This window comes from Lactuca saligna, chromosome 2 (assembly GCF_052625555.1).
Source record: "Lactuca saligna cultivar CGN05327 chromosome 2, ASM5262555v1, whole genome shotgun sequence".
Classification (NCBI taxonomy): domain Eukaryota; kingdom Viridiplantae; phylum Streptophyta; class Magnoliopsida; order Asterales; family Asteraceae; genus Lactuca; species Lactuca saligna.
Genome location: NC_136418.1, coordinates 162917546 through 162937861, shown reverse-complemented (window position 1 = coordinate 162937861; position 20316 = coordinate 162917546). Strand labels below are relative to the sequence as shown.

The following is a 20316-nucleotide window of genomic DNA, read 5'->3' as shown; positions in this document are numbered from 1 at the left end:
AATATGAAATTTTAATAATTTGAAAAGTTTGATTTTATAAGAAAAATGAAAAAAAAAATTGAATTATTAAAATTATTGAAATTTTAATGTATTGAATACATTACATATATAAACCCTTTCTAATAAATACTTTACATATATATTACATTACACATTAAATGTGGAATTTTAATTTAATAAAATGAAAAGTACAATAAAATGACAAGTGAAAAATAAAAAATTTAAAAATTTTAGAAAATGCCAAGTATCCAAATGAAGAAGAAGAAGATATGTATCAAAAAAACATTCATTTATTATAATAGATTCACAAATAATAATTATCTCAGGTTTAAAGATACGCGAAATAGTTTAAAGTTTAAATACATGTCATAAATTTTAAATGCTCTTTCGACTATATCTCACGATATAAAATACATTAAACAATTAAAATTAATACTAATAATTAAAAAGGTTAATTAATTTGTAATATTTCAGAACATGACAAAATGGTCCCCACTATTCTATTTTTTTTTCAGCCGGCCACCTGAGACTGACATCAACAACCCATTTTTAACTTTTTACTCAGAGATAATCACATGCAAAATTGAAAAGAGTTGACGTGAGAACTTTCATTGACTTTGACTCTTTTTTTTTAAAAACAATTACATTTAAGGCCCAAATCAAAAGTTATTAAACCATTAGTTTAGTAATAACGACACCTGTTGTAGTGTTGTACTATCAAATGTGGTGGGGTTTATCTCAATTAAAGGTGTCAAATCTTATCGTTCAAAATGCCTTGAGAATGCGTTTCTAGTCAGAACCACGTCTACCTAAAAATGTTTTTATTTTAATCTATTTTTGTTGCTATTTATAAATAACTAACTTTTTAATTCTAATTGGAAAACTTTTAATTAACATTTCTTGTTGGATATGTGTTGCAACAAAAAGGTTGGTATTTGTGATTCAACTTTATTTTGGGAGGATATTTGGTCCAAGGATATCATACATAAAATCACAATTTCACAGAGTTTGTGCTGGAAACTAACATACTGACAGTTAAAGGCCAATATGTTTTTGTAGCTTGTCCGGTTTGTTTTGTGTCTTACTCCTAGATGTGGAGTTAAATTGGCACAGTGGGAGGAAGTGAAGACGGTTATTGATTCAATTATTCTTTGAGGGTAAAAAAGACAGATTGGTTTAGAGTTAGAAGAGGTTAAGAGAGTTCTCAACTTCCTCTACTTGATGATCCCTTGACAATGGCTCTTTGGTAATTTCAGTCGATCATGTTAAATGGAATAAATTTGTTCCAATTAAAGTGAATATTTTAGTCTAAGAATTCACTTAGATTGTTTGCCTACTTGAGACCATTTGCATAAGCAAAGTCTGGAAATAGAGTATTGACCTTGCTTCCATGTCGCGTCTTGAAAAACATCATAACTCACTTCGACTCGTAAAGTTTAAGACTCAAAATTGCCAACACCTCATGTCTCACGTTGTTTAGAACCTTGAAGTAGACCATCTTTCTATTAATTGTGATTGCCTATCTCAACGGGGAAATAGATGACATTATGATGGTTTGTCGATCTCCCCAATATTCACATTGTCAATGACATCATTTCATGGCCAATCATATCGATGCAGGTGGTCTTCAAATGAAATGCTTTGATTTTATGTTCTTATTGGTATGTAGCATCTTTGGAGATTCTATAATGTTAGATCGTTCCAAACTTCAAAACCAAAAAATAAACTAAATCGGATAGTTGGATTCAAAACAACATTCTAGCTTTATTGTAACATCCATAAAATTCGAGCCAATTTAAAAAAATTTAAATCATTTAAAACCATTCAATTATTACAATTAGTTTTCAAAATAGTTTAAAAATCAGAGTTCCTAGAAATCATAATCATCAATCGAGGAAGTGTACGGTCATGCCTTCCCCTTCCCGCGGCCATCCATTGAACCTGAAACAACAAACTGAAATTGTAAGTCCGAAAGCTTAGTGAGTTACCCCAAAATACTAACGCCATACTGATAACCATATCATGTAAACATATAAGCAACATAACAACCATGCATCACGAGTCTACAATGTGACTGGTCTGCCCACATCGGGCCTTCAATCCACCTGGTCCACTCCCTAAGTCTATAGTATGACTGGACAACCCACATCGGGCCATCAATCTATCTGGCCCACTCTCCGTGCCTCGGCACGTCTGGACCGCCCTCTTGGGGCCTTCATCCTATTTGGACCGCTCAATGGGCCTTTGGCCTAACTAGGTGCTCTCGTGGGCCTACAATCTATCCGGTCCGCCCTGGGTATGTTGGCCTACAGCACGAAGCAGGACCCGCCTCAACCCAACCCACATACCAATCAAACAGTCATGTGCAAATAAATATCATACGTTAGCATATATATAACAGATAATCATACCGAACTAACAGATCAATAACACAACGGCATCCAATAACTAGGATACCGACCTAACCGGTCACTAACATAACATCATCCTATATACCAGGATACCGACCTAAACCAGGTCACTAACATAATACCATCCTAACTAACAGGATGCACATCTAGCATATCAATAAACATATGAAGCAAATACCTGGATACAAATCCGATAAAGGGTCAGCCTTGGTGCCTTAGACCCTGTTAATATAGTGAGGATAACTCACCTCGCAACTGTTGACTCGAAAGATAAGCTCAAACTCTCGGATCACCGCCACAAATTCCGCCACCTATAATCGTCACGCAACCATGTTCAGAAATTCCCAAATGCCCCAGAAGTCCAATAGTCATCCTTGGTCAAAGTCAAATTCAATGGTCAAGGTCAACAGTCCATGTTGACCCGACTCGTCGAGTACAACCAGCCACTCGCCGAGTTCCTTGCATAACTCGCCAACTCGCCGAGTCACTTGAGTGACTCGTCGAGTCCTATTGTTTGTGGCCGTAAACTCCTTGGCCAACTCGTCGAGTTTCCCATGCAACTCGCCAAGTTCATGCGTGCCAAAAACCGGGAAAACTCTAACTGACTCGCCGAGTCACCCTACTGACTCGCCAAGTCCACAACAATCTTCATCGGACTCGCCGAGTTGACCATGCAACTCGTCGAGTCCCTTCAATCCTTTATCTATTTTGATGCATTTTAAGCCATGATAAGGTTCCATATCACAGATCCAGTTCCCCAAGGCATGTTTATCACGTAAAGTTGCAAACTTTACGTGCATGCAAGGCTCTAAAGTCTTATAATGACAAAACCATGCTTGTAGTGGAGTTTAACACATAAGGGGAGGCTCATAACTGCTAAAGCTGAAAGCTTTATGGACTTAGAGACCACAGAGAGTTCAGATCTGAAGTTACAACTTCAGATCTTAGCTCATACGCAAGAAAAGCTTCCTAATATGCTAGAAAAGCCCTAAAATTCACCCCAAATGAGATCTAGAATGAAATGAGGTCAAGATAACGACTTGATACCTTCCAAAGGATGCCAACTGAGGTAGATTCTAGATCCCCCCACGTTCCTTGCTTCTAGACACTTGCTCTCCAAGCTCTTCTCACCAAGAATCCTCTTCCAAAGCTTAAAATACACAAATGGAGCACTCTCACACGAATTAGGGTTTATGAACTATCAAGAGGTTGTAAGGGGGGGCTGAGGAGGCCAATGATCCTTTAAATATGGTGCAAAACCCCGAAAATTAGGGTTTCATCCTCCAGCTCCTACTCGTCGAGTCCCTTGTTGGACCCGACGAGTAGGTCACTTAAACACGTGGACCAACCCGCTGCTACTCGATGAGTCAGGCAACCAACTCATCGAGTAGACCTTGAAATCATGAGAATTTATGACCATAACTTAATACTCGATAATCGGGGCGTTACAATTCTCCCCCACTTGAACTAGACTTTGTCCTTGAAGTTTGCTGCGGTGTACATCCGCGGGTAGTGCTCCCGCATCCCAACCTCCGGCTCCCACGACCACTCGGACCCTCTTTGGTGTTCCCACTGTACCTTTCCAAAAGGTACCTCCTTGTTCCGCATAACCTTCACCCTTTTCTCCCGTATGGCCACCAACCTTTCAACTGATTCCAGACGCTCACCGACCTGAATGTCATCCAACGATAAAGTATCGCCTCCTAATCCATGATGCACTTTTGCAACTACGAAACGGGAAAGGTGATGTGAATCCAAACCGAACCTTTTCATAAGGTCTATCCTACATGCTACTTTGCCAGCTTGACAAAATCCTGATGATCCAAAGTATCGGAAACCCAATCTTCCTTCTACCTGAGGTGAATCCTTTGTGCTAACAGGATAATGCATCCTTCATCTCCCAAAATATCATACAAAATCAATCCACTAATAAACACGAAGACTCATGCCTGACCCAATCATACTCAGGCTGGAATACAAGGCATGCATATGACGGATCCAGTCATCCCGAGGTCGGAATAACCTCGCATCCTACACATAAATCCCAAGTCATATACCCACTTCAACTCTTCCTGCTACCATATGAAGTTTCATAGATGAAGTCGAAATCTCCTTAGTCCCAATTTGTCCGCCAAAAATAAAAACCGACTGGCGGGACTTGCTTCCACACTTTGTCATCAAATTTTTTCTAACCCAATGAATGCTACATGACCCACTGCAGCCTCACTTCCTACCTGGTCTCCAACGACCCATCTTCTCCTCACTTCAGACACGCTAAGGATCTTTCACAGATGAAACCAACCCCAGATACACCACAATAACTCAACACACCATGTCAAATCAATTCAACCATAAAGTTGAAATTCTCAAGGTTTGTTGGCCTACCACCTCAACCCTACCGCTCCCCTTGAGCCCTCGTGCCTACGACTTACTTTCGGCCCACACGTGGTATATTGGCCTACTACATAGAGCAGGACCGCCTCAACCCTATCCAGATGTCATAAACGGTCATGTGAAAGATCTAAACCGATTCCCATAACCTGAATGACAAAACATTCTAATCCCAAGCCTTCCCAAAGCTGATGAATACCCATTCAGATCTACTCCCAGTTGCCAACTGGACTATTACCCAATCCAAGAAGATTTATCCTATGAGACACTCTGAACCAATAAGGTCACCAAAATCCTCTGACCTCCATCCGTTCTCTAACAACAACTTCCGATCAAACCACAAATACACTGGAGTCTCTAGCCTACTCTATCAACATGTTCAATACTTGGGGACATACCTACTGGTTGATATAGCCTAGCAACATACTTAATACCTGCACATACATCTATAAACACATACAGAGTCTTCAGCATGAGCGAACCGCCTCACCAGACATTCAGTCTATCCGGACCACTCTCAGAACCTTCAGCATGTCTGGACTGCCTCTCTGGGCCTTCAACATGTCTGGACCATTCTCCGAACCTTTAGCATGTCTGGACCATCTCTCTGGGACTTCAGCTTGTCTGGCCCGTTCTAAACTGTTGAGCATCTCTCTGTAGCACCCCTCCCGGTGATCCTTCCTATGCAGACTGCTCTCACTCACTTGGAGTTTCGAACTCCTGATCCATTATGTGGACTCTGACCCTAGCCTAACCCGAAGCCTCATGTCGATCGTCCATCCTCTCGAAAATCTGTGGTCTGTTCCCTGACCCGCGTCTCTACCACATGCGCTAAATAGCTCGGATCATCGTGCTGAATGCACTGTCGAACCCTGGCAGCTAACAGAACCCTCAATGGCTGATGCTCCATCTGAGAATTTCCAATTCTCACTCACTTGAGGCACTAACTACTACCTGCTGGCAGCGAAACCATAACACAACTCAACCATCCTTACTAGGTATTATCACCCTTAGCTGTGGGATAATTAACCTGTTGGATAAGGTGTCTAAGTCCATAACTATATTTAGTATGTACTTGACCTGATTTGGCATGGTCCATTTGGGTTGCATGGCATCTTAACATTTGGATAGATAAAATGAGAAAAAGGACACTTACCGTTTGTTAATATATTATAAGTTAATATATTAATATGAAATCATATTATTTAATTAGTATTGATCAAGAATTAATTTGGAATTAATTTTTTGATCAAAAGGAGACTAATTAAATATATGGGGATCGATTTGTAAATCATTCATTCTTATATAGTGGGCTTATGGTCCATGATTCACTAGATTAGGCTAGAACCCATTGGGTGCTCCATGGAGGCTCCATAGAGGTTAAAACCCATGGATCATAGGGGAAATGAAAAGCCATGCACATTAGGGTTTACATAGTGTAACCCTACATGTGACACACTATACAAAGAACCTCATGGTAAACAAAATCGGCCACTAAGACAAGAACAAGGAGGGCTAGCCGATTATGAGTGAAAGTGTTATTCTCTCAAGTTATTCTAAGAGTTGTGGTGTTGTGTGAAAATTTTGAGGCATCACATTTGGGGTGTTAGGCTCACAAGGTCTTAAGGAATCCAAGCTACAAGAAAAGTATGCCATTTTACTAGTATTTATATTACAAGTACCCCATGCCATGCTAGTTAGGATGAGAACCTTGGAAAAATCATATTTGCATGTATATTAGAGAAAACATAAATCTAAGGTTTCTAGGGTTGCATATACACCATAGGAGTGTTAGAATGCTCAAAACCCACCAGTGATATCAAAGCCTAGGCTGGTTTTCTTTATACTTGATGCAAACTACTTGAAAAGGTCGAAAATTTTGTGCACTGTTTAGTGGACTCACCAAGTCCATGGGGGGACTTGACAAGTCCAAGTGAAAATGCATCCTACTTGTTGGGTGCACTCGGCGAGTAGGAGGCCCTGTGTGCAGAATTTCAAGTTTTGCAGCTGGAATTGAACTAGAATCATTACCCTAAACTGTTTTGGACTTATAAAACCTGTTTTTGATGGTGTAATGACTTTGCTAGTCCATTTTCAATGGTGATTATCAAATTTTCAAGTTTTATATATGTTTATATGATTCTTGAAATTGTTGATATGAATGTTCATGCTTATGAGTTTTAGTGAGATCATAGGAATTATTTGCAAATTGTTTGATTGTGTAATTCTTGATCTAAATGTTATTGATGGTGTCCGTAATTTGTCCTCAAGTTATGGATTACCAAAAGTCATTTATTTAAAGAGTTATTAAAGAACCATAGGTTACATAAAATGAAGAGTCTTCATTTTAATAAACCATTAAACTCATAAGTTATGAAGTTGAAAAGTTTTGAATAGTTTCAAAACTTTCCCTCAAGTTTTGGAATTTGTAAAGTCGTTTTAGAAAACTTAAATTCCAAACCCTAGAGTTTTAATAGTTAAAATTCAACCCTTATACTTTATAGAATTATAAGTTAATAATATATATATATATATATATATATATATATATATATATATATATATATATATATATATATATATATATATATAAGAGCAAGTCATTTTTACCGTTAGTAGGCCTCATTCGCGAAGTTGGTCTATAAGGGGGTATAAGGTTGTTGCCTATAAAATGACAAGTTAATGGGTGTCCACTCTCATCCACCGCTTCCTTGACTAGGGGAGGGTCATTAGCCGAACCGGTAGGACAAGGACTATAATTCTCATTAAAAGTATAACGATAAATATAAAGTAACTAAACTTTTTATAAATTCCTATTCTTAGTTACTTTAGGATAATGTGAAATTGGTGCTAACCCATGAAATTACACTTTGTACCTTACCAAGTCGTTGGTAGAGCGTGTGTGGGTAACGAGCACACTAACAGGACTAGTAAGAGCGGCAAAGGGTGACTTAATGTTTATCATAGATCGGTGGAGCACGTGTGGGTAACCGACATATCAATTAGGTGATAAAAATTAAGTGTACCAAGTTAATTTGCATGGTTATTCACACCTTGTTTGTGATCCTCGACATCCTAGTCACAAACTTGAGAGGGCACAATCAAGATTTAAACATGCCATTGAAAAGTTCAATGAATCTCAAAAGAATCTAGGAGTTTCAATCCAATTAAAACCTAATACTTATTTCGTTTTTCATGGTGGAAATTGGTGAATTGTCATTCACCTACCTTCAAATATTTTATAGCTTGGATTAAGGCATCCCTCTTCCAAGTTATAAAATATTGTGTTGGGTCCTAGCCTTAATATTACATTTGGGTGTCTTATTAAGGATTCTATATCTAATCTAAACTTGTTTTTCTTCTTTTTAGATGTCTTCCAACAATGCTGCTTCTGGCTCAAACCCTACCGGATCCTTCTCTCTCATGAACCTTTTTGGGAGAGTCATCTTTGATGGTTGAAAGTTTAACGATTGTATCAGGAACATTAGGATGGTCACGCGTTACAAGGACAAGGAATATGTCCTCGACAAGGAGCTGAAAGAAATTGATGAGTCTACTGCTACTCCATAGGAGATCATTGACTTTAGGGAACATGAGAGAGATGCTATCAAAGTGGCATGTATCATGTTGGCCACAATGATAGCTGAACTCCAGAAATCCTATGAGGACTTTTACTCTTTTGAGATGCACATGGACTTGATGGACCGCTATGGACCGTTTGCTGAAGTTGAATGTGAACTTCCCAGAGGAGTGGGCTATTGACATCATACTGCACTCCTTACCTACTTGTTATGATCATTTCTGAATGACCTATCATATGAACAAGGAGGAGGTCACACTCAGCAAGCTTCAAGGACTTTTGAAGAGCACTGAAAGTGGTCTCAAAGGTAAATCGGTTGTTGCTCCTACTCCCAACACCGCCCCTGTTATAGCAATCGGGAAAAGTAGAGGGAAGAAGAGGAAGACCCCTTCGAAGGATACCAAGGGAAAGTCTCTTGATGGCTCCTCTTCAAGTGGAACCAAAGGTGGTTCTGTCACTCCTTCTTCTAACCCAAAGGAAGCTCAATGCTTCTATTGTCAGGAAAAGGTCAAACCTACCCATGCAGGTTTTTACACTATATTGTCTAATAACTCACCGCATAATAATTCTTAGGTCCTTGATACAGATTGTGGTATTCATATATGTTCTTATTTGCAGAGCATAAGAAGAAGTGAGGATGTGGAGCACGAAAAGATAAACTTGATCATAGGGAATAGGAAAGCTTCACCTGTCACCAAGATTGGAGTTTATTCTTTTTTGCTAAGTAGTGGGTTAGTATTAGATTTGAATAAGTGTTTTTACTCGTTCGAAATGGCGAGAAATATTATTTCTTTTCACGGTTTGTACAAACAAGGATTTACTTTTTCATTTGATAATGACTGTTGTGGTATTAATTCTTTTTATAATAATGTTCTTTTCTTTTAAAGCATTATCTTGTGATGGTGTATATGAAACTGTGCCGATTGTAGATAACTTAGGAAATAATGTATTGCATATTGATTCTTCTACTAGTTTAGATAAAGCATCCTTGTGGCATTGTCGTTTTGGACATGTTAATATGAAGCACATAGGCCAACTCTAGAAGGCTGGAGTCTTGGAGTCATTTGACTTAAGGTCAGATGATAGTTGTGAGTCTTATTTGCATGGAAAGATGACAAAGTCACCATTCACTGGTGCTTGTGCTAGGGGTGAAGGTTTGTTGGACCTCATACACACAGATGAGTGTGGACCCTTCATAACCGCCACAAGGGATGCTAATCGCTTCTATGTGACTTTTACTGATTATTATAGTAGATATGGTTATGTCTACTTAATCAAGCATAAGTCAGAAACCTTTGAAAAGTTCAAAGAGTTTAAACAGGAAGTGGAGAATTAGCTGGGCAGGAACATTAAGTTGCTTTAATCCGATCGAGGAGGAGAGTATCTTAGTACATAGTTCCTTTACTATCTTAAGGAATGTGGAATTTTTTCACATTTGACACCTCCCAGAACACCACAACTTAATGGTGTGGATGAGAGGCGCAATCGAACCTTGTTAGACATGGTTCGTTCCATGATGAGTCAAGCTTCGTTACCAATATCATTATGGGGGTATGCGTTAGAGACTGCCGCCCATATCCTTAATCTAGACCCTACTAAGAAGGTTGCCAAAACACCTCACGATATGTGGACTGGGAAGGTTCCCAATTTAGACCACATCAAGATTTGGGATTGCGAGGCTTTCGTGAGACGTGATACTCAAGACAAGCTCGAACCTCGTACTGAGCGGTGTATTTTCATCGGCTACCTACATAAATCCTTTGGTTACCTCTTCTACAGATCTAGTGAGAATGTGGTATTTATGGCAAGGAGAGGGGTCTTTCTAGAGAGAGAACTTATAAGCCAAGGAAACAGTGGGAAGCAAATTGACCTTGAAGAACTTCAAGAGTCAAGCGGTGAAGGAACCTCAAACCCTAACAATCAAACTAAGGAGGAAACTCCTGTTGATGAGTCTGTACCTCTGAGGTGAAGAGTTAGGAATCCACCTGAGCATTACTATGGTGTTCATATTACTGCGGAAGGTGATGCATTTATTAGTGATAGTACACTGGTAAATTTGGATGAGTCTAACAACTTTAAGGAAGCCATGGCAGGCCCTAAGTCTACCAATTGGAAAGATGCCATGGACAACGAGATTCAGTCCATGTATGAAAATCAAGTTTGGAACTTGGTTGAAAATGTACCGAGTCGTAAGACGGTTGGGTGCAAGTGCATCTTCAGGAAGAAGATCGACATGGATGGGAATGTACACACTTAGAAAGCACGACTAGTTGCGAAGGGCTTTACTCAAACTCCGGGAGTTGAGTATGATGAGACCTTCTCACCAGTAGCGAAAATTAAGTTTATTAGGGTTATGCTAGCCATAGCTGCATTTCATGATTATGAAATATGGCAAATGGATGTCAAAGCTACTTTCCTTAATGGAAAGTTGGCTGAGGATGTTTACATAAGTCAGCCAGAGAGTTTTGTCGATGCAAAGCACCCTAATAGAGTGTTTAAGCTTGAGAAATCCATCTATGGATTGAAACAAGCATCTCACAGATGGAATCTTTGTTTCGATGAGAAAGTCAAAGAGTTTGGTTTTTTGAGAAGCGAAGATGAGTCATGTGTATATGTTAAGGCTAGTGGGAGTATAGTTAGCTTTTCGATACTGTATGTGGATCACATACTACTCATAGGAAATGACATCCCAACCTTGCAAGAGGTTAAATCCTGGCTTGGGAAGTGTTTCGCTATGAAGGACCTTGGAGAAGCTGCTTATATCCTAGGGATAAGGATATTGAGAGCCAAGAGTAAGAGACTAATTGGACTTAGTTAAAGTACCTACTTAGATTCCAAGAAAGGTGACTTACCAATCCAGAGTAACGCAAAACTGAGTAAGACTCGGAGCCCAAGTACATAGGATGAGATAGTTGAGATGATTCGAGTACCATATGCTTCCGATATAGGCTCGATCATGTATGCTATGACTTGTATTTGCCCTGATGTGGACTTTGCTTTGAGCATGGTCAGCAGAAACCATGCTATGACTTGTATTCATCTTGATGTGGACTTTCCTTTGAGCATGGTCAGCAGAAACCAAGGGAATCTGGACAAGGCTCACTGGACTACGATGAAGAATATTCTCAAGTACCTATGGAGGACTAGGGACTGGGTCCTTACCCTTGGTGGGAGTGATGACTTAAGATTTGTGGAATATAGTGATGCTAGCTTCTAGATCGATAGGGATAATTTTCTCTCTCATTCGGACTGGGTCTTTACCTTAAATGGAGGAGCAATCACTTGGAAAAGTTCCAAGCAGGAAACAATAGTTGATTCAACTTGCGAATCAGAGTACATAGCAGCAAGCGAGGCAGTAAAGGAGGCTATATGGCTAAAGAACTTCATTGGAAACCTTGGAGTTGTACCAACTATTAAGGAGCCTATGTAGATTTTCTGTGATAAAGAGGGTGCAGTTGCCTTAGATAAGGAACGAAGGAATCATGGCAGATCCAGTCACATCGACAGAAAATACCACTTCATTAGACATCGGATAGAAGAAGGACTCCTCGTGGTAAAGAGGGTATCATCAGATGAGAACCCAACAGATCCCCTCACGAAGGGACTGTGTAGGGTTAATCATTTGTAGCATGCGAGGCGCATTGGGCTGAAGGATCATATTAGTTTTACAGATTACATATCTATTTCTAAAACATGTAAAATGTAATTCACATTTGATGATTAAATAAATTTGTTGTTTATTTATAAGTAAAGTGTTGCTATCTTGTGTCAATTGTTTACTATTGTTTCAATTTTGCATGTTTTGACTTCAATAATAATTACTTTATTAAACCTCTCCACAGTTAGTCATATGTTGGAAGTAGGTATGAATCAAGACTGTCATGAATTGGGCTTGTAGATGTCTAAGATGTTAGACATAGCAAAAGTTGCTACAACATTCATGAGTGCTCATAAGTTCTGAGTATTAGATTCAACCCACGCTCACTTGTATAACTTCATGGAATTTATCTCGAGTGATCATGATACGGTAATATCATAGAAGTCTTTAAACCTAGAGATATGAGTTATTGACCATGAGTTGGTTGTACATTAATTGTATGCAAACGCATCGGTAACTCGATGTTATAAAACATGATTTTGTGTATGATTCAACAAGTAGTTAGTACAAGCATATGAATCGAAATTTATCTGTTCCTTCTATTCCTTGGAGGATTAAAATCGATATCAGGTCCCCTCGATGATTTTCTTTTGACCTATGTGTCGTGCCTGATCAGAACCAAATTGATGTGTTCATTTTAGTTCTATGTCAAACATATCAGAAACCGGGAAACAAACTGGCGGACAATAAGTATGACATTGTTCCATGTATTTGTCAGGCTGATATCTAGAACAAATGATTATATGATCACTTATCTTAAATTGCGCATCATCATCTTAGTTATGCGAGACTTTGAAAGAGATACGATTGCTGGTTGGTTCTTAAAGTCATTCTTGTAACTATAGTTATAAGATTTATCCAAGTAGGAGACTGTTGGATAAGGTGTCTAAGTCCATAACTATATTTAGTATGTGCTTGACCCGACTTGGCATGGTCCATTTGGGTTGCATGTCATCATAACAATTGTATAGAAAAAATGAGAAAAAGGACACTTACCGTTTGTTAATATATTATAAGTTCTAATATATTAATATGAAATCATATTATTTATCAAGAATTAATTTGGAATTAATTTTGTGATCAAAAGGAGACTAATTAAATATATAGGGGTTGATTTTGTAAATCGTTCATTCTTATATAGTGGGCTTATGGTCCATGATTCACTAGATTGGGCTAGGACCCATTGGGTGCTCCATGGATGCTCCATGGAGGTTAAAACCCATGGATCATGGGGGAAATGAAAATCCATACACATTAGGGTTTACATGGTGTAACCATACATGTGACACACTGTATAAAGAACCTCATGGTAAGAAAAACCAGCCACTAAGACAAGAACAATGAGGGCTAGCCGATTTTGAGTGAAAGTGTTATTCTCTAAAGTTATTCCAAGAGTTGTGGTGTTGTGTGAAACATTGATACATCACATTTGGGGTGCTAGGCTCACAAGGTATTAAGGAATCCAAGCTGCAAGAAAGTTATGTCATTCTACTAGTTTTTATATTACAAGTACCTCATGTCATGCTAGTTAGGATGAGAACCTGGGAAAAATCAAATTTGCATGTATATTAGAGAAAACATAGATCCAAGCTTTCTAGGGTTGCATGTACATTATAAGAGTGTTAGAATGCTCAAAACCAATCATAACTCCGGAGTGAACAACCTCCACAGAACAACCCTCTCGGCATGGATCAACCGAACTTCAAAGAAACCATATCCCAGCTGAACACTTATGCATCTCCGATTCACAACTACTACTCCTAGAATGGTGATCCTCTATCCTACCTCCCCATTCCCAACGCCCCTGGATACTAACTGTCTACGACCCCTTGATACTAAAATCCCCTGACCTTCCTATATTCTAATGACTCATGCAGAAAGAGGACAAAATTTTCACAATATAATCATAAACATTAAGATAAGAATTGAAACGTACCCGCAGCCGCATCTGGCACTGTCCCAGCCTCCTCTGCTATAAGTTGGAAGGCACGTCCCTGAGCCCTTGGAGGCTCTGCTCTATCCTGACTCGTAACAGCACCCCTCAATGTAGCAAGATGTGGACAGTTGGTCTTCACGTGACCAACCTGATGGTAGTGATAACAAATCCTCACGTCCAGAATCGGGGCCAAATGTTGACAATCCCTTGCGTAGTGCCCCTCCCTTCCGCACTTGCGGCACGCACCATCGGACTTGCAAACTCCGATATGACCATTCCCATACTTCTCACAAGTGAGTACACTCTGTCCTCTAACCCTAGAATCAACGGTTTTGGACCACTTCGGCGCCGACTGAGACTGCACCGGGGCCTACTTCTGGTCTCGCAACTGTAACTCAATCTCCAACTCCTGTCGCCTGGCGGCCTCCTATAAATCCAGTAACACGCATCGTTGGGTAGCAACGAACTGTCTAATGTTAGTCTTGAGCATGCTCAGACATCGTGTCATCTGAGCCTGCTCGGAAGCAAACTCCAGGTAAAACATTGCCCTCTTAGTGAGCATACGGGTGATCTCCTTCACCGACTCTGAATCCTGTTTCAAATCCAAGAACTCTTGAGATAGCCGCTCACGCTCGACCCATGTAATGTAACGGGAGCGGAACATCTCCCTAAACTGATCCCAAGAAACTGCAGCTCTCTGCTCATCCGAATAAGACCCTGTCATCAACCTCCATTAGTCCTTCGCCCCGGACCTCAACATGTTCAGGGCACACATGACCTTCTGGTCAGTCGGTTATGAACACGTAAAAAAGCACCCCTCGATGTCCGATAGCCACCTCATGGCTATGATAGGGTCCTGAATCCCATCGAATGTTGGGGGCTTCGTGTTAACGAAGTCCAGATACTGGAAGCCCCGGCTGGCTCTTCCTCCTACCCCTGTCGCTGATATAGCCGATGCAGCTGCAGCAGCAGCCGTCTCTGCAAGAGCTGTGTAACACTCATCGAAGAACACGACCATGGCGGTCTTAATTGACCCAAACATCTACTGTAGTTGCGCCCGGAACATAGCAACAACCTCATCATGCAAGATCTATCGAATCCTGGCATCTAGCTCCTCTGTCCCCATCTGTACAACAGTCTCAAGTGCTACTGGCCCCTCCTGGTCTCCGTTTCCTGATCTTGATCCTAACCCGGATCCAATCACAAAGCGTCTCATCATCACCATTCTGAAAACATACCAAAAGATATCAGATAATCCACCTAATAATAAGGGACCAACTTCCAACTAAACCCTAGGGGTTGTGACTTCCTTGCTATGCGTATGGTTATGTGCTTTCAGTAGTACGGGCTCATACTACCTTCCACACCTACCCATATTTTTCTCAAGTATCACCGCAACACCCTAAAAATATACATACCCCTGATGGTTGCTCAACCTCCCTCCCAAAGGAAAGCTAACTGCCTCACAACTGACCTACCGGTCCCACACAACCCACCCATCCATGAAATTTCCACCAAACCTGTAGCACTAGCGCATGCTAGTCATACATAACACTGGAACCTATAGACTTTTGAATATCCAATCCTACCCTAAGCCCCCAATTAGAAAAGAATAGAACATAACGCCAAATCAGACATTCTCAGGCTATTAGGTATTTTGGCACATGCACGATGAACTATTTCTGTAATTTACACATGTATGTGTGTGTATATGTTTGTGTCTACATACATACATATATATATATATATATATATATATATATATATATATATATATATATATATATATATATATATATATATTGACAATTGAAGAGAAAAAAACTTTTCTAACCGTTGAAGGAGAAAAGGAAAGAGAAGGCGAGGAGAAAGAGTGTTGTTATCTCACACCGAGCAGTACTTCAACACACGTTCACCGCACCAGAATGTGGTGTTTCGGGTGTAGTGAAACGTCTAGATTGTCATCACCGCTGTGTGTGGTTTGCACAATCCATCTGACCTAAATTGAAACAAAAGATAGAAGAATTATTAATTTTCTTAATATAATCTTCTAGTGTTTAAAAAAAATAAAATATCAACCAAATTAAATCTAATGTATTTTTTAAAAGATGTTATATTTGTTTTGTACAATGTCAAATATAATAATGATTTATTTATACTTAAAACAAACGTTAGTGCTAGGGATATAATTTACTTGTCAACCGGTAATAAACAATTAGTTTCTTTTGTATATTAAACTAATGTTTTGATGATTCCACCCTATATTAAAACATACAACACGATACATATGTTTTTTATATAAATTAAATTAAATAAATAAAGTTTTCCAAAAAGTCAAAATTCATTAAAGTTATTGAAATTATGCATATAGTTATATTTCAGTTAAAATCCAAATGTTGGTGAATCATCATCCATTCCCTTTAATTATAACTAGTTTTAGTATTATATTTTTAATTTGAAAATTATGAGCATTATAAAAAAGAAGAAGAATGAGACAGTTGTACACGATTAACAAAATATAGAGAATTTCTTTCTCCAGTCAAATTAATCAGAGGTTTAATTATTATTATTCGGAAAACCAATGAATATATATATATATATATATATATATATATATATATATATATATATATATATATATATATATATATTATTTTAATTAAAGTAATTATTGTGTTATTGTATGTATAAATATGAGCCAATCAAATTTACTTATTTTAAGAAAGTGATGAATATACATTATTGAATTATATATAATTGAAAAATATCATCTTAATTAATTACAATGGTAATTTAGTCAATGAATATAGATTTAATAAAAGAAAATTGCATTTTTTAAGGGATCATAGATTCTGTTAATTTTAATAATCCGATTTTACGAATTATAATTCTTTTAATTCGGACATTCTGACAGAATATGTTTATGAGTATATTCAAAAATAAAAATATATTCTTGAACCATAAATAATAAAAATATTGTTGAACCTATTTCTTGATCATGACTTTAAACACTTTTTGTAGAATAACAAATTCTTAAACAATCAATTGAAGAATAAAAACAAAAAATACATTATTTCTTATAGAATACAGGTAACAATTGTTAAGAATTACATTTATTGTTAAAGAATAAAACTAAAAACAACTTTCAAAAACAGGAAAGAAAACATCAAAATCTAACAACGACAGTAATACATTATAAAAGAATAATGTTGCTTAGAATCACTTTCAATTTTGTGGTCCGCTCTTCAAGCATCAAAACTTTTGTGATTCCAACAAAATTTGAATTCGTGATTTCATTCCAACATAATTGGAATTTATGATTCCATTCGAATAGAATTGGAATCTCACCAATTCCAACCACACATGGCTCCAAAATCCTCCAACTGCAGAATGTACCAATACGTCCTTCTGGGGTGCCCATTGTACAATCAAACCTTTCACCTACATCTCACTTACCAAATCCTCCAGCAAAAACTCGATCCAATCACACCCATGAACCGAACCCGATCGAACCACCCATATGAACGGCTGGTTACTCTTGGCTAGGCCCCATGCCATTTCAGTTGCCACTTTTGCATCCATGGTTGCTAAGCTTCCTACCTTTGCGTAAATTACTGATTTGAGTGATTGTTTATCTATCCATGAAATGCAATTGGTATCTTCTTCAAGAAAACTATCGGAAGGGGTTGGTGATGTTTTGTGTAATGGATCGATGGTAAAAACTGGAACTTGGTAGCGATGGCGGATCTGGGTTAGTGCTGATTGTTCAATAAATTCGATGGTGTTCCATATGAAAGCAACCGGGAGTGTTTTTGAGGAGAACAATGTTGTCAATTTCATGCTTTGTTGTGTTGTGAGGCCAATAAATGGTATATCTTTGTATCCCAGTGGATGGAGTCCCGGAACCATTTCCTGCAACAATGAATCTTTAAGACAAAATTTATTATCTCGATCTATAAATTATAATCTGTGATCAGATTTCCTTTTAGGTTGTGTTTGTTGGTGTGGGTTTTTTAACTGCACTTACCTTCTACAGGGAATCGACCTTATTTATGGAGCTGAGGGATGATTCTGTAAGCAGGAACACAGGCTGCAAATTTGTTGCGCACTATGATGGAGGGTAGACCCAGATCACCGACGATTGATCAGGCACAAAACATGAGATTAGCATGGATGATACCGATTGATTCCTTTTGAGATGAGGCCTTTTGTGCATCTATGATTTGGATGAGGTGTATCTAAAGATGGGGTTTACAGTTATCGTTTAGAGCTTGCAAGAACCGAATGAAGCCGGAAGAGCCGCCGTTGTCAGATAATTTGTCCAGTAGAGGGAGGAAGATGAAGTCAGGTTGATTAGAAGGGTTTGGTGGATGATGGTTGTATACAAGAAAAGAAATTAGGTTAAAATTAAATGCTAGCATGATTACAGGACTATTTGTAGAAACTATTTATCATATTACTAAAATACCCTTGTTTATTTATTTAATTAATTAAAAATTTATTTTATTTGTTCAATCTATTTATCAAAACATCTCTCTCTCTCTCTCTCTCTATATATATATATATATATATATATATATATGTATACACACACACGAGATGTGCAAGAATCGTGCTAAACACGACCCACAGTGGTTTGTTTGGAAAATTCTACAAATATTATAACACGGTTGTTACTGATGTTTTATATTTGACACATTAAAAAATATCAACATATATTTTGATTGTTTGCCTCCAATAGTTGCAGCCTAAACAAAAGTGTGTTTGAATGTAATTAGGAATCTAGCTATTAGTATTATAGACAAACAAATTATTTTTGCGAAAATTACATACTATTGTAATTAAAATGTCTCAAACAAAAGATAATAAAAATTAGCATCTTAGTGTGTTACAGGAGATGTTGGTACTTGCATCTTTATTTGGATTTGGGAATATAATCTTCATGTAAAGTATTTTGCGTCCGAGAAGGCATGTCCAGACTGTCTTGCTCGTCGTCAAGTGAACCACCACCTATAGAGTTGTTTCTTCCCATTCTTCCTAGAATTGGCTAATTGAAAGTAGGTTGGTCGTTATCTTCATTTTCTTTAAAACATGGTTAACTTTCGAGCTCTCCATGTGGTTTTACTGGTCAAGAAAACAAAAGAGTCTTACTTCTGCAATGTTCTTAATTGAAAAGAAGTTAAGACCAAGATATATTTGCCTTGGAAATTTAGCATGTAACAATCTATTTGAGCCTTTGATGAAGTCACGTACTTTGCACGAACTACAATCTTTCCATGTGATTATCCTTGTTTGTAGTGAATATCATGAATGGTATGATTGAACCCACCTGCATTTTCATAAAAACTTTGCACCAACACATTAGTTATAACAAAGCTAGATGTACAAATTGGAAAAAGAGTCAAACCTTCATTATCATGCCACAAAATTGATACTGAAGTTATAACATTCATTTCTTCCTATTGTAGCAGTTTAGTTTGGAAATTAGCCAATTATAGCAACGTAATCCCAATACAAAGCAATTTCATTGCTATAATTGGGTGACTCGCTAGAGTTTAATATTTTCATAAGAAAAAAATAGGAAGCACAATCTTATAAGTTGATTGAATGTTTCAAGTACAATAGCTTGATAGAAAAGATCTTCAAAGTAAAATGTTGGAATATAAAGAAATGAAAGTAGGATGCTATAGTAAACAAAGAAATTCAAAGTAAGTTACTATTTTACAACCAAAGAGTTATATTGCCTCTTGATGTTATTTGACCTCTTCCTGACAGCAAAGTAAGACCAAAGAAAAAGGAAAACAAAAATTTAATGTATTTACATAAAAAATATTGAATCTTTATTCTTTTTAAAGTCATATGTTTCCAGTGATGTCATGACACCAACTCATTATAATCGATGCAAAAAACTATGCAAAGTAACAACGCAATGAATTTTAATTCATATAATAATGAGAAAATTATATTATTGGTCCCTTAGTTGGAATATTGTTTTTAATTATGGCACCAAAAATGTTTTTTCTTTCATTTTTGGTCCTTATTTGATACTTTTTTTACGGTTTGGACTTTGGTCCATTTTCCTAGTAAAATGATTATACTAATGTGCATCAAAATTGAAAAAATCAGCTATAATCGGGGAGCAAAAATGCAATTTACTATATAATTAATAATATATAGTTTTCAGATGAACATATAGCAAAAACTCACATTATTTTGGTCAGATTCTTTGATAAATTCTTCTAAACGAAGATCATATACTCCAAATTCTTTATATGCTTGTTGGAGTTCATCAAGGGTGATATAACCACTTTCATCCTGCAAAATATTCATTTGATAAATA

At 37.6% G+C, this 20316-nt stretch overlaps 1 protein-coding gene and 1 pseudogene across 1 annotated transcript; both read right to left on the bottom strand.

Annotated features, from left to right (window-relative positions):
- Positions 1-3878: 3878 nt before the first annotated feature.
- LOC145030323 (uncharacterized) lies at positions 3879-4301 on the bottom strand. Its single transcript, XM_078978707.1, has one exon. It carries the CDS (start codon positions 4299-4301, stop codon positions 3879-3881), a length of 423 nt encoding a protein of 140 aa, XP_078834833.1.
- A 13019-nt stretch (positions 4302-17320) lies between these two features.
- Positions 17321-18397, bottom strand: LOC145030321 (UDP-glycosyltransferase 76H1 pseudogene; annotated as a pseudogene).
- Between the last annotated feature and the right edge of the window lie 1919 nt (positions 18398-20316).